The sequence below is a fragment of the Callionymus lyra genome, chromosome 4, assembly GCF_982586985.1.
Source record: "Callionymus lyra chromosome 4, fCalLyr1.hap1.1, whole genome shotgun sequence".
Lineage (NCBI taxonomy): Eukaryota > Metazoa > Chordata > Actinopteri > Syngnathiformes > Callionymidae > Callionymus > Callionymus lyra.
The window spans coordinates 20,836,233-20,851,857 of record NC_141821.1 but is presented as its reverse complement, the minus strand read 5'-3'; the positions used below and the strand labels follow the sequence as shown (position 1 = coordinate 20,851,857).

At 40.0% G+C, this 15,625-nt stretch overlaps 1 protein-coding gene across 2 annotated transcripts; it reads left to right on the top strand.

Moving 5' to 3' along the window:
- The first annotated feature begins 313 nt into the window (after nt 1–313).
- Nucleotides 314–15,130, top strand: itprid1 (ITPR interacting domain containing 1). 2 transcript variants are annotated; one of them, XM_087789139.1, is made up of 11 exons: nt 314–540; nt 1,642–1,844; nt 3,587–3,993; nt 5,110–5,170; nt 5,392–5,504; nt 5,581–9,711; nt 11,454–11,581; nt 12,613–12,724; nt 12,794–14,227; nt 14,634–14,724; nt 14,963–15,130. In XM_087789139.1, the coding sequence occupies exons 2-9, from the start codon at nt 1,646–1,648 to the stop codon at nt 12,932–12,934; spliced, it is 5,292 nt and encodes a 1,763-aa protein (XP_087645265.1). In that variant the 5' UTR covers nt 314–540; nt 1,642–1,645; the 3' UTR covers nt 12,935–14,227; nt 14,634–14,724; nt 14,963–15,130. The 2 variants fall into 2 exon arrangements, with proteins under 2 accessions (XP_087645265.1, XP_087645264.1); XM_087789138.1 differs by having other exon boundaries at nt 1,597–1,844.
- Nucleotides 15,131–15,625: the final 495 nt, after the last annotated feature.

Here is a 15,625-nt window from a genome sequence, read left to right as displayed (position 1 = left end):
TTTAAAGATATGTGTCATTCATCGACAGTTAATTATGACAAACTGCAGTTTATTGTTCAGAAGAGTAAACACCATATTTAAAGTGAGCAACTGTTGGTAAATATTCATCTTATAAGTTGAATAAAAACAAAAGTGACTTCACACCAGTTATGCAACTTTCCACTGCAGTCAGACTCACAGCTTCGCATTCAAATGACATGCAAATGTTTGTGGAAACACAAAGTTGTGTTTTTTTTTCTTCCATCATCAGACTGACTTGACAAAGACCGGGATTTATCTTCTGTGGTTCTTGTTGCGAAGGTCAGGGACTCCTCACACTAGGATTACAACACACACTCTTAAAAGAAGAAGTGGTTGCATAACTTTATCCTCCAGCGGAGGTGAAGAGGGAAACAAATCAAGTTGTTGTGGACTTCCTGCCAGAATTCAGGCGGAGAGAAAGAAGGAAACTATAGAGTGATGAAGGAGGGAAACACTCTTCTGATGAAGCAACGATCCCGACATTCGTTCTTCAGCTGCTGGTGAACACAGTCACGAATGGTGAGGTCGACACTTTACTTTCCTCTCTGGTAATGAAAGGTCAAAAAAATTCAGACGCTTGTACTGTCTTTGCTTTTCATCTTGTTGTGAACGAGGCTAAGTCAGGAGCTTGAATCAGAAGAAGAATGTTCTGCTGTTAAACTTTAAAATATATTCATAGCCTTCGTTTTTTTGGTATTTTTTGAACAACCTGTTGACTCGATTTTACTTGTTGTAGTTTCTCACCCCCTTCTTTCTTTATTGTTAGATTTTTTGGATTCTAAAAACATTTTGGTCATTTTTATTTGGTGTTCCAGATTAAAAATGCATTTTTTTTAATTTCCAAATGATTAATTTTATATGTGTATTAAATATTTTTCTCTTTAATTGACTTTCATTTTATTTTTTCCTCTATTTGTTTTTTTAACAAATATTACAAACTTATATTTGGATTCTAATCCCTATTTTTCAAGGATTCAAATGTAATTTAATTTTGTATTTATATTTTAATTTTTTCAATAATTAATTTCATTTTTATCCAAACTTCTTTTCCAACTCTGTTCCCTACACTATGTTTGCCGGTGATTTTCATTTCCACATTTAAAACTTTTGTTTGGATTTTGAACTTCTTTCTCTTTCAGGATCCAAACTTGTGTTGATGCATTTTAAACTAAATAAATATAAGGAAAATAGATGACCAGTTGATGGCGCTAGACTGTGAGCAGAGTCTTATTTTTTGTTTTATATTCCCCTGAAGTTATTCATGATTTTTGATTCGTTTGATTGTAATTCCATTCTGTAAACTCAAATTTGAATGTGTTTCTTTGTGAAGTCAATCCTGGAGTTTGATTGTAGAATATTTGTATTTAAGATCTAAAAAATGAATGATACATTCAACATTTCGTGTTAAAAAGAAAAGATTCCAAATGACCGATCAGACAGTTCCAATGTTGTTAAATACAAGTGGAGAATGGAGAATTCACATCTGTGCCTCTTCAACTGTTGAAATACGTTATGGGGTTTATGCTGCACCGGAGCTACTATTATACATTAAGGTCACTTTAACGTCCTTCACAGCAACATGCTGGTCTGAGGCGTCACCGACTCGTCTCTCTGCGGCAGAAACATGGACATGTCCACCCTGTGGAACGACGACCCCGAAGAGCTCCTGCTGGACTTGGGCTTCGGCTGCGACGAACCCGACCTCTCCGGACGCATCCCGGCCCGCTTCATCAACTACCAATCGCACGCTCGAGGCATAAACCTGCAGGTGTTTCTGGACGCTCAGAAGACCCGGATAGACGTGGAGAACCCGGACGTCAGCAGTGAGTACGCCCCGTGTCACGAGGAAAACATGTTCTTACAGCCGTCAATCAATCAAGTCAATCTGACAGGACTGTTTATATTCCTGAGATTACATGGTGGAACATTAGAGCTCGCAGATTACTGTCACAACTCTTACAAAAACAAAATAATGTATTTATAAGCAAACATCTTAAAATGTATAAGATAATTCATCTTCAATGCCATCATTCTGACCTTATATTTGTTTTATCTTGAGCAGTCATAACTCGCACGTCTATTCTTTCTGATTCTGAATCCTTTTTTTATTGTTACTCTTGTTTCAGATTCCAAATTATTTTTGTTTTTTTTGTTGCTTACATTTTCCAGATTCTTTTAATTCATTCTAAAGTAATACTTTTGTTTATTTATTGGTAAAACTCTACTATTAGGAGAAAGAGGAACAACTTACTATCAGATCCCATTTATTGTTTCACTTCTTTAAATGATGTACATTTCTCTTTAAAAACAAATGTTCCATCAAAAAAACAACATATTTTTACTAATAAAACTCTTCTCCTTTTTTAATGGTTCTCGTCGCTTCACCAAACACCTTTACAGCAGCGAGTCGGAGACGGCAGTTGCATTATTTTCCATAAAACTGAAGCTGAGAGTAGATAAAACAACAACATCCTTCCTCTGGTTTTGTCAACATAGGCTGGAGACCCTTCAGTTTTCATCACAGGTTTTTGTGTCAAAACAAGTCATGGGCCGAGGAGTTTTAACCCTTGCGTTGTCCCCGGAAACAAATGTGTTTTGGGTATCACTTCACCTTGACCGAGAAGCAACACAAGGGATACCTAAAAAACATTTGTTTTTCGGGCCTCCGGGTCACCTTGACCCTGAGCTAACACAAAGATTAAGAGGATTCTCTTTTACGTTCAATTTGAACTATCGATGGCTAATTTTAGCATTTTAGTCGAAACGTAAAAAATTACTGAAGGTGAACAAAAATTTAATTTAAGAACCAAATATTTCTCGACTGAAATTACATGAAATTAACAACGTGAATTGTACAATATAAGGTCTAGTTTATAGTTAGAAGTAAAACAAGAATTTAAAAGTTGTTGAAAGCTCTTTCGCCTGACTTTGACATGCTTGGTTTGTATTGTTTCATGTAGTACCATGAAATATATAGATTTACTGCAGCAGAAATAGTAAAAATCATTTTATTAATTTGGTCATATACTAAAAAAACAACAAAAAAGTCATGAAATTGGAACCTTGGCGAGGGTATGCAGGGCCCCAGCGCTTTCCTTGTTTAGTTTAAAAATAAACAGACAAAGGATGATGGGTACGAGCTGATTTGCATATTCAAAATATATTTGACTCATGAGTGATGACATCACAGACCAGGACCACAACTTGCTCTTGTACCGCATCTGTTTGACTGGAGCAAGATTAACCCTTTACTCACTAGTTTATTCTTTATTCACTGTCAAAGTTTGCTGTTACTTTATCACGACCGTTGAATTTATTTTCTTCCACTGTGCAGGTCTAGTCATGAATATTCACGTCAGGGCAGGTTGGCACAATCGGATATCTAAACTCTGCCGACTCTTCCAACATTGCACTTTTAAATAAAGACGACTGGCAGTAAATCAGCTTTAAAAGTAATAGTTCTGACAAAATAAAGAGCTTGTGAGGTCAGTCATCTTTACATTCCTGATGCTTTCCCCTCTTCAATGGACCTGGTAGTAGCTGGTGTTCCCCTCGTCTGTTGCAGATCGTTTCAGGCAGGTGGAGGTTCTTCAGCAGGTGTCCACGGCCTTCTCCTCGTTGATGGGCTCCTCCTCAGATAACATTCCAGCGGAGGCCCGCGAGAGAAAGAGGAGAATAGTCGCCCTCTTCCGACAGGCGTCGAAAAGAGCAAAGAGACAAACGAGCGACAGAGACTCTGGACCTGGAGTGGAGCTACAAGTCACCCCTGAAGAGCTGATCATGAATCCTGCTGATACAAACCTGAGTCCAGTGATAGAAGAAGAGGAACTTCATCCACAGACCGAACATCCGGCTCTCGTTCAGTGCAGAAGCACCAAACCGGAGTCTCTCTGGGATGGTCGCCAAACATCTGGAAACGTCTCTCTGCATAGAGGCAAGAGACTGACTCAGGAGTCTTTTGAAATAGAAGAGGTGAGGCTTCAACTCAGGGTCATTCAAGATTTGTGTTGAAATGCTGCCCTCTGGCGGCACAAAAAAGAGCTGCAACGAATTATGTATAGTCTGTGAAAAACCCGGCCTCTCCGGTTATAAGAAAATTACCCAAATAACCAAAGAATTGAAAAAGGCGAGGAAGTCGAGAAAATGGATATTAAGATGGTTTATGGGATATAACATTTTTGGCTTAACATTATAATTAATACAAGTCATTCTTATCAAACGTGTATTTAATATGGTATATGTTTTTTTTAAAACCACATTTACCACCTATTTCAATAAACAAAATGAAGAAAATTCTTGTAAATTATACAATATATTTGGTTTAAATTTCATGCGTTTACATGAATTCTTTACTGAGTAGTTTGGGACATGTATGTTGGAAACAGATCTACTTTCTTATATTTAGAGAAGCCAAAACAAAGTAGCGATGAGTCTAAATATGATGGGAAAACAGCCACAGTTAGTGCTGTTGAACAAGATCATCTTTATGTCCTTCTTTTCTTTTTTTGCACAAATACTAATTCAATAAATAAATAGCTTTTAGCTGGTTAAGTGTGATTTTAAAAGCTTGACATATCTATTTAAAAATGTGCTTTCCATGACTGATCTTTTCTAAAAAAAACTAATAATAATAATAATTTTTTTCCAAAATCTCATTGAGTTTTTGACTGTTCTTCTACAGTTTAAATTGAAAAAAATGAAAAGAAAATACACTTAATGAAATTGCATAATGCTATTTTTAACATGTGGATGGCTCAAATATTTGCTGCTTAATTTAATCCTTGACTTTTATCATTCCGTATTCCGCCAACTAATAATCGCAGAATAGTCTTGTGTTTCAGATTGTTGTGGTTAGACTGATCTGCCTGGTTTTCACTGAGAATCCTTATGTTAAAAAAAAAAGACCTGACGCTCAGAGTGGAGCTGAATTCTTTATAACTTCACCCAACCAGGCATCAACAGGAAACACCTTGAATAACGCTGAGAACAATAATCATTTAGATGTCAACTAATATCATGCTAGATATATTTTTATCTACATTCAATATCATCTTTTTTTTTTAAATACTGTTGCTTCATCTTTTTCAGATTCAGAGTTTCGATGAAGGAGGAGTCCTGTCGGTCGGTGCTGCAGCCGCCGATCACATCAGTGAGTAACACATTGATCCTCACATGCTCTCAGAGTCCAGGAGGACGATCAGATTTAATAGAGTCTTACTAAAAGAATCTGTTGAGTACTATCTGTGTTTTTTAGTTGTTTTGTCAAACCAAACTAAAAAAAAAGATATCATGTTTTTAATTTAGTTCTGCTGGCGGACCTTCTTTTATAAACGGAGCTGCTCTGTCTAGACCTCTTTTTTGTCTGTTCAGTGCGGAGAATGATGCGCACCAGCAGCTGCCAGTCTGACAGCAGTGGTTTCCTCGAGGAACCCTTCATCCCGACGCTCTCTCAGCAGCAAGCGCCAGGCGCCGATCTGATCAAGGTCATCCGACTAGACGATGTATTATTCAGTGTGTGTGATCAATGTTTGACTGACGTCTGTCAACTGTTCACGACAGGCGTTGTCGGGTCTGTCAGGAGGAAGCACCGACAGCCAGAAGAGTGATGCGCCCTGTTCTCCGCCTCAGGATTCCTCTCCTCCTGTGCTACCCTGCACTTTCCCCTCATCTGTTCCCGAGGAATTGTTCCATCCAGCAGAGTCGCCATCCACCATTCACTCCCAGTTACTTGTTTTTTCATGTCACTCAAAGTCCGACTTCTCAATGTCAGAGCTGGACTCGACCCCGGCAGCCTGGTCCCTCCAGACCTTTCCTTCTCCATCGCTGTTCACTTCCATAGAAAATGAACAGTCTTCATTGAAAAAAGACTCGTCTTCTCTCTTAACGTCACCAAAGAAACCAGATTGCTCCTTCGGTGCAAAACCACCTCCTGAAGATGATGTTCTATCATACAAACCATCTCCAACCACAGAGGCTTCCTTGGGAGGTAGAGATGAAGAAGAAAATGATTCACAAATGGAGAAAACTGATCATAAAATCAACCATTCCGAATCAATATTGCAAAGAAAGAACTTCACCCAAGACTGTACTGTTCCGAAAATTGAAGATTTCTTGGACGGTGTTGATGTAGACAAGAATGATCTCTCGGTCGAGAGTTCTGATCGCAAAATCCCACTCCTGGATGGTCGAAAGAAACTGGAGAATTCAACATCAGCGTGCACGAAGGTAAACCAAGAACGTGCTAATGCAGAGATCTTATCAAATACATCATCTCCCACTGTGGAGGCTCTCCTTGAGGAAGAGGAAAATGATTCCATAATCAAGTATTCTGAATATAAAATTTCCATCTCAGACCGTCCAAACCAATCTGTGGATTTTATGTCAGAACAAAAAAATGTTACTAAAGGACATGCTAATGCAGATAGCTCGTCTACTGCATCTCCACCCACAGCAGAGGCTTTCTTTGAAGGTCAAGACGTAGACGAAAACGATTCCACAGGCCTAGGATTTGGTCGGAAAATTAAACCCACGGATTGTCAGGGTAAATTAAAAGAAATTAAATTTGCAGAAAACGTGGAAAACCTCTCACTTCTATCACCTGCTACTGCGGAGGCTTTCTTAGTTAAGGACAAACACTATTTCCAAGTCAAGAAAACCGATCCGAAAAACACACTCTTAGATGGTTATAGGAAATTTGAGAATTCAATGTCAGTTGGCAGAAACTTCACCCAAGAACCTTTGGTCTCAGATGAAAGCTTTGAAGAACCTCTCCTTCATCCAAACCAGCCATCTCAAGTCTCCCAACCTGCTGAAGTGGTCGATTCTGAAAGAGCTACAGACTCAACAAATCATCATGACACACCTCACGCTCACTCGAACCATGAAGATGATGTTTTTTATCCTCCAACTGAACGCACAACTCCACAGTCAGAGGGAGTGAATGAATGTTTTGACTGCATAGAAGAGGAATCCCTCAGAAATACTAAAACAAAACACAGCTCTGGAACATGTCCAGTAGACACAGATGTTTCAACTCTCAGTCCTGGACACCTTGTTGATCTTTGTGCTGAGGAAATCCCCACAAACCTGTCCACACAAACGCCTGATCAAAATACTGACAGATATTCAGAACATGCTGGTAAGAACAATGAACAAGATGCTTCTGGTGTGATCATCAAACATATTCCAAGTGCTGGTGCTTTCCATGGAGGCCAGGAGTTAAATGCAGAGGCTGACGAAGACAATTATGTCAAGGATGATAATTCGGCCATATGTCAAAAGGAGGAAGATGATAAGTTTAACACATCTGGAAACATCACTGATCTTCAGCGGACAGCGGTAACAGACTTGGACAAGTCAAACTATGCAGTGCTCAATGAAAAGAATCATAGATCGATACAGTTGAGACATCCAGATATCAAAGTAGAATCAGAAATAAAGCACATCGCAATCGCCCCTATTGAAGAGGACGATCTGGTCGAAGAGGATTTTCCTTTAGCAACGATTGATTCCGTCCCAGAAGACTTGTTGAAGATAAACAAAGCAGAAGAAGAAGAGTCCCATGCCTCAAGTACGCCGACAAAGTCAGAGGAATCACCAAACAAATATGACAAAACAAAATCACCAACCACTCACCAAGATCACAATGATTCTTTCGAAGGTCCTGATCCGACAACATCATCTTTACAACGGGGTCGCCTGCCTTTTGTAGGACTTACAGAACAAAGTCTTCCTCCAATTCACGATGATGAATCTCCATGTATTGACGAGGATCACATTGTTCTTGCTGCAAAGACTGATGACAAGTCGACAGATGAATTCATCTCAAAGAGCCGAAGGACAGAGAAGAACGGTGGAAAACATCTGCAGGATTTAAACTTGAGAGCTGAAAAGAAAACCCACGTAGAACATTTTGAGAACCTTCCCAATATCGTTGACAGTCAAGAGGATACATCAAAGTCTTATGAACTCTACGAAGTTTCTGAAAGCGTTGAACCCGAGAAATTTTCTGCAACAGAAAGTCCACCAGATGCTGAAAGTGGTTTGGACCAAAAACAGGTTTTCATCTCGCCATACGACAAATCAATTGTTGAAGAGAAGTATATGATTCAGGATGATTTGAATGAATCAACAGATCCGATTTTAGGCGTCTCCTTTCATAGATGCCAGAAGTCAGAGAGGAAAAACGAAGACATTGAGCAACAGGATTTAGATTTTAACGATGAAAGAAAGTCAGAAACCGTTAACAGTCTCGAGAAGGCAAAGGAAACAAGCTTTGATAAGACAAACCAAGAATCCTTTATTATTGACTTTTCTGGTGATATTGATGAACCAGCACAGCTGACTGATGATACAACTGAAGGTCAATCAAAGTCAACCCGAATCTCGCCATTTAACAAATATGACCACATGGAATATCTGGTCCAGGAAGAGTTTCATGCAACAATCGATCATTCCTTCATGGACGACTCAGACCAGGGAAGACACACAGCAGCGGCGACGGAGGAAGTCAAAGACAATGTGCAGGAAATCAACTTAAATGAGGAGGTGGATTATCTTGGCGATCAAGAACATGGTGGTGTTGGACGTCTTGAACCATCCTCCCCACAACAGTCGCCAGAGAAGATCTGGAAAAATCTGGAACACCCATCGAGCACAGCTCATCATTCATTGTCTGGGTGTGAATGTCCAAACACGAAGGATGGTCACTCAGAATATCCTGAAGTGAGAAAACACGGTGACACGATGGATCAGAGCCAGACGTCTGAAGCAGAAAGTAAAAGTCAACAAGATCAGACTGAAGATAAATCGAGCGATTCACCGGTGAAACTGATATCAGAGGAGATTTATTATGAAACTGCTCACTCCGTCGATGAATCCGACCATGAACGTGTCAAAGGAGAACAGGGTTCGTCGGGTCTTGGTGGAATGGCGTCTGCTCTGATCGAGATTGAGACACTAGATCAGGTGTTTGAGACGTCTGTGGATGGATCCGAGGGTGAATACGGAGACCCCGACGTTTACTTTCAGCAGCTGGACACTGAGAGGCGAGTGTACTGGGCAGAACCTGTCATGGTTTCCGATTTTAACTCTTCATCCGGACCGTCGTACACAGAAGATAATCTTGATGATGAATTGAATTCCTCTCCCACTCCTGAACCTACAGAAGATACCACCTTTATGCCCACCCCAGATGCCTCAATAGACCCATCCTCCTCTATCTTAAATCCACCTTCACCCCACTTTTCCAGCATCGATCCCAAGCCAGGACCGCACCAAATCCAGGTGCCTACGTCGTCATCTTCTCACATCGTCCACAGGAAAGACGTTCCATTCGTGACGGAGTCCAAACCCAGACTCCCACCTCTCACTCTGCCTTTAGACACATCCACTCCCTTCCGTGCAGTCCAGTCATGGACCGACCTTCGAATTCAGCAAACACTTCCCCATCGCCATCTTTACTCAACACCGAACATGTTTCCGCTAAAGAACTCGAGGAGAAACTACCAGGCAGCATCACGCTCTGTCGACAGGTTGTGCCTGGAGGAGGACGGAGGTGAGGACGAGGCGAAGCTCTGGGAGCCTCGCTGTGCTGTTCTTCCCCCCGAATACTGCATTCCAGGTGATCATCAATGCGCCCGATGTGTGAGGAAAGGCAACATAGGACCTGACATTCCAGGAGTTATTTCTGTGAGTACTGGATCAAACTTTAAGATTATGTGTAATATTGTCTCCTTTGAGCATTAATGACCTACTCTATCCAAGAGGAGTTCTAGGAAGACGTTTCGCTCCTCATCTGAAAGCTTCTTCTGTTCCAAATGAGCAGGGGTTCGCAGCTCATTTGGAACAGAAAAAGCTTCTCAGATAAGGAGTGATACGTCTTCCTAGAAACTCTACACAGCCCAGTTACTCGCTTTTGAACATCTTGGATAACCATGACCTGGATGGATGAGAACCTTAACGATCAGACCTACTCTATGTTTTATACTATAAGGAGCCTTTAACGCTTGTGTTATCACAGGGTCAAGGTGACCCGGATGCACGATAACACCACTGTGTATGTATTTCTAAAAGCCAGGGAGGTCGTTGACCACATTTGTTTTTAGGCCTCCGGGTCACCTTGACCCTGAGATTACACAATGGTTTAAATCTCAATTTTATCAGAAATCTACAATGAGTTTTACAATCTGGTACAGGTTATATGTTTATTGGTTGTGCTTACTGACCTCAAACCGATTTTGTGTGAAATATGCACTAAAATTTTTCTCAAAATATTCTCATACTTTGGTGAACTACAAGCTGTGCAAGGCTTCAGATTTGAAAAAAATGAATCAGTGCAGTTATATGATGGCGCTGTGGCATAATGACAAAGAGCAAACCAAATCTGGTCAAACAAAGAACCGAAAGAAACACTAAGAATATAGAAAGGTATCTTAAAATACAATATTGAGTCCCAGACTAGACCCTGTCTGGGGTCCTTGAACACAGCACATTTATTTCTCTCCTCACACGACTACTTTAAACCGGAAGTCAAAAAGAAATTTCCTCATAAAAGATCAGTCTATGCTTATGTTAACCTTGTAGAGCCAAATAGAGGTGACAGTTTCATACACAACAATTATTACTCTGTTGTGTAGAATATTAAACCAAATTGCACATATTTTTGATGTAAATACCAATAAATATATGAAAAACACAAGGAAATGGAGTGTTCATTATGAAGAAAATTTAGCTTTGAAAACAGGTTGAATTAAATATATCAAATGAAAGTAGATTTATCTTAATGATTTGATGGTACGCTGTTTTTATTAAGTCACGTTTTCAGTTTTTTTCTGCTTGTCATAAGCAAGGCTTGGCAGCTGTTCAAAGTCATACAAGTGAAAAGAGATTCTTTCAAAATCATTCATCCATTTTTTGGTTGGACGCATTTATCCGATCATTAATCCCTAAAACGTCCAACATCTTGATGAGAAAAAAAGAGAGTTTGGTTCATCCAAACTAAACTGGCCCACATTTTCTTGAAGTCACATTAAGATACTCTTTTTATTGTCAAGTTGATAAAAAAGGCAATAGATTTTTACAGTAAATAAATCTAACAAAATAAGAATTACGTTTGACTAGTGCTCTTCTGATTTTAACCTCACATTGTTCCTTCCACTCCTCACCATGTAATACAGAAGAGGTTTGTTGTGGTGTTACCATAGCTTTTGAAAAAACAAGGCCCTCAGATACTGGACCTTGTTAACATATCAATGAATCGTTCGTACGGCAGCAGCTCTCAGCCTCCACTTCCAATTGTTCCTCCTCCTTCTATACCCTGAATGAAGTTGCTAGCAACCACAAAAGTAGTTTGTTGTGGATACAGTTCATGTATTTTGAATGAACAAATGAAGAATACGTGCTGAGAGATGGTTTCATTCTGTTCTTCTCAGTACTCCCTGGATGAGCTGGAGGAGATGATTCTGTGTCTGCAGCAGTTCCGCTCTGTGCTCACCAACATGGAGGAGCAGCTGACCCAGGACCAGGCTTCGGTCTACAAGGGGCTCACGGAGCAGGACAGGTGATATAGGATATATAAAAGATATCTTTGTAGGACAAGAAATAATCTGAGGGACATGTTTAGAAAGGTTTGGAGACACATTTAGATTCATGATAAATAAGTACATGTAGTGCAGGGGCCTCAAACTCAATAGGATGGGGGCCACTAGAGGTTAACTCTTGTAGAGACTGGGCCACGGGCTTGGGGAGCCACTAACTTACAAGTTGTCGAGGAACAACTAACGTTAAACGAGGAGCCACTTGCTCAGTCCGCACAAACATAGATGTCGAATGAAGAATATGATCTCACAGGCCCTCAAGTTTAAGACCCCTGATGAAGGGGACAGTGTGACCAGGCAGGAAGACACTCTGATATTGTTAGACAAACTTTTGTCACTTTTGTCTCCTCCTGAAGAATGCTCCCAGACACCTGGCTATGTCCCGGTACCAGTTTCTGTGCCATCACACAGACATAATTCACATATTATTGAATCACCATTGTATTGATTGAGCCTGAAAAATATATATACAAAATAAATTGTGCGTCTGTGATGGTGTACGGTGGTCTATCGCCATATCATGTTTCACCGTCGTTACTGCATATTTACGTACATTCTAGCAAGCTTTAATTTGGCTTACTTGTTCAACTGTGACAGTTGATTGATTTATCAGCAGATAAACTTTGTTAAAACCTCAGAATTTCATGAGAAACAGTAATTACCGCAGCCACCTTACCTATGGTGCCAACAAAACAGTCAACAGTTTTTGGAAAAAGGTTTATAAATAGTGCAAGATGATTAGACCTCAACAGGTATTTGAATAGTGAAAAAATAAACAGATTTTGTTGTGAACCGTACATCATTATTGTGATTTGTATTTTTCATGCTATAAAAGTCAATTTCAAGGTGTGTCATTTTATATTTGATGTATTCATCTTGAAGGATGGCCCGTGAACGTAATGTCTACAGTATAAAAAACCCATCCATGATGCAAAAGAGGTTGAGGTCTCCTGCTCTATGATGACTTCAACTCTGTTTGTGTGTCCATGTGTAGACGAACGGTTTCTGAGGTCGAGGGTCTCAGACGGGCTGTTAAAAAGGAAGCTCTCGACCTGGAGACGCAGCTGCACGATTTGGTCCACGACTATGATGACACCTTGAAAATGGTGATATTTTCGCCTCAAAACATTTTACAGTTTAGTTTGATGTTGATGTTCGTCTCTGATGATCCACAGAAGCTGCACCGACTGCTGCACGAACAGTCTCAGCTGTGCTCTCAACTGAGAGTGACACCGCAGAGACACACGTTCACCTCTGGACACAACAAGGTCCTGGACGCACAGTTCGATCTGCCCTCTCAGAACCTCCCGGAATGACACGTACAAGGACTATTGTTCCGACAGAGCGACTGCCTATACCGGAGTCTGAGAGTCGCAAAAAGATGCCGACTCATCACAAAACTTTTCGCAGCTTTTTTTTCCACATGTCGGATTCACCACAGTTGCTCCGGGTTCCTTCTCACAGTCTCAAGTACAGGACCATTATAAACTGTTTCTGTTCAGTTGAAGCCCCGAACACAGGATTTTTTTTTACATTTAATACAATGGACTATTAAACATTATGAACATGTTTAAGAAGAGAATGACAGTAGTTAGTAGAGCTCCTTACTGTTGTTGGAAGGCCTTCAAAGAAGGGTTGAGATGTTAGCTAGTTATCGGTTCTGTTGTTCCTGCACGCTTAGCAGAAGAATTGAAGCTACAATCGTGTGTCTGACGACTGTAAACCATTTCTAAAGTTCTGAGAGAAAAAACAAGCGAACTTGGCTCAAGTTTCTGTTGTGTCACAGAAGGAGTCCTGGGTCGGACAAAGGACACTGTTGAGGGCTGACATCTCACTGGTGGACTTTGATTATTCTTCCTGAGAAGCGAGGGGAATTGTTTAGTACCTTAAAGTCCAGATTGCAGAAGACTTTTTATGGATTTATTTGTCCAACAGCTAAAGTCTGGTATAGTTGTGGACCCTTAAGGAACCAGCGTGGACCCACTTTCAAACGTCTTCTTCCATCATGATACCAAATGTTTTCTGACCTGGACAATAAGGTTGAACGATTGATGTGACGTTCATTTGTCTCAGACTCATTCTCAACCAATTGTTTTTTTTTATTACCTTTCTGGTCTGTTTATAAGTGGTTTTGCCCCTTTTGTTCTGAAAAATACACTTTTATTTTATGTTACTAGGGTCTTTATAGAATTAGTTTTTACACCCCAGAATAAGAGGCAATTTCAATTGATTTTCCTTGACTCTCTTTTCCCTCGAGGAACACTATATAATATTGATGCTGTTTTTTTTTATTATGTTTAACTCACCTGCTTTAGAAAATGTTGTAGCTCTGGTGGAAGAATAAAGAAGAGATAGAGATCTCTTTTAATCACACAAACGAATTCATGTTATTTCCATGTTGGTGCATTCACTGGCAACAGCACTGAGTGGATACTGTCCAGAACAGCTCATTAGGCTTCTATTGATATTCCTTCCAGTAGCTCTCATGGTCTGCCGAGGTGGGGGTCAAGTGGGCGTCTGCACGGGGGTGGGATGAAGGAGGAAGCCCCTCCTCTGGTCTTCATAATGCGCCGTAGCCAGGGTGTCTGTCTGAAACTGCCGGAGCTGAGGTAAGATCTCTCTTCTCTTCCTCTCAAACAGTTGAAAATAGCAATGATGAAATGTTGTTTTTTTAATATTATAAAATGTTATTTTTTATGCACTATTTGTCTTGTATTGAGTGAAAAAACTAATTGAAAAGATAATATTAGTATGACCTGCCTGATGTTTCTCTTCTAATTGCTGACATGAAGTTTTGACTTCCATTTTCACTACAGTGATCATTTTTAAACACATTTTTGCATGTGTTTACTTTATGTGTATGAACACACACATACACATACATGATCGTGATGGTGACGTGTTTATCTTTTCTTAGTGCCATCAGGTCCGCTCCTGCATAATGGATATTAAACGGTGTGTGTCTCTCTTACACTGTGTGTGTGTGTGTGTGTGTGTGTTATGTGATATGTGCAGAAAGCCCAAAGGGCCTCAGAGATGACGACTGACTGTATGAGGTCAACCTTGGAGCCAGAACATCGACTGACGACACAAGAGAACCAACACTGTAACTCTTTTTATTCCACTTGTCTTTTGCCTTATTGTATCTGATTTGTGGAAATACAGAAAGGAATTACATAATAAATAATATATAATGAATAAGATCCTGTTTTGATGGCTTAAAATAAATTGTTTTTAATATTTCTAATATATGGTATGAATTAATTGAATACATGAACAGTAGTTTTGCATTCAAATATTTCTTTCCTAAAATACTAATATAACTCATTCTCTTGTGATTCTAGATGAGAAAATCCTGATTGAAAATGACCTCATCGTCCAGCGTAAGAGCGGACCTAACTGTGTTACAGACCAGGAGCCCCTGGGGACCCTGACGGACAGGAAGCCCAGCATGAAGGAGGAGGACGAGGAGGGGGTCTTTGAGCTGTCTGAGTCAGAACATCTGAAGAAGCCACGCAGGAAAGACACTCCTGTCCTCTTCTCACCCCCACATGTTCCCGGTAAGAACACTTTTATTTATACCAGTAACAAGTTCACTGGAGTTCAATGACACATGTTGATGAAAAACCAACATTTTGAGTATATATAGTTGAATTTATTTAATTTTAGTACCTCTACCTGGTCTTGCTCACAGACCTAATACAGCTTTAGACTTGAGTCTTCATAGATGTGGATTGGGGTGAGATATTTTGCCAAAGGCAATTTGCAGAAAATAAATTATTAAACAAACAGAAAAAATCAGTTGAAGAGTAAAAATCGGTTGTTATTTTTAAATAAACAAAAACACATAAAAAAGCTGAGGTTTTCTGCAGCATCAGCAGGTTTATGACTGAGAATAGTTTCAAGCAGACATCAACGACGGTTGTCATTGCTGAGATTTCGTTTGTCTTTGTTGAAGAAGCTTATTGCAATGATAACGGTTTTAAGAATGGTTGCAGTGCGATATG

What these genes read in the sequence shown, in the direction of transcription:
- itprid1 (XM_087789139.1), top strand. Translation starts at nt 1,646, where the DNA reads ATGGACATGTCCACCCTGTGGAACGACGACCCCGAAGAGCTCCTGCTG. An exon ending in CAGGCGCCGATCTGATCAAG is followed by an intron (nt 5,505 to 5,580) that starts GTCATCCGACTA and finishes TGTTCACGACAG; the next exon opens with GCGTTGTCGGGTCTGTCAGG. An exon ending in GGGCTCACGGAGCAGGACAG is followed by an intron (nt 11,582 to 12,612) that starts GTGATATAGGAT and finishes GTCCATGTGTAG; the next exon opens with ACGAACGGTTTCTGAGGTCG.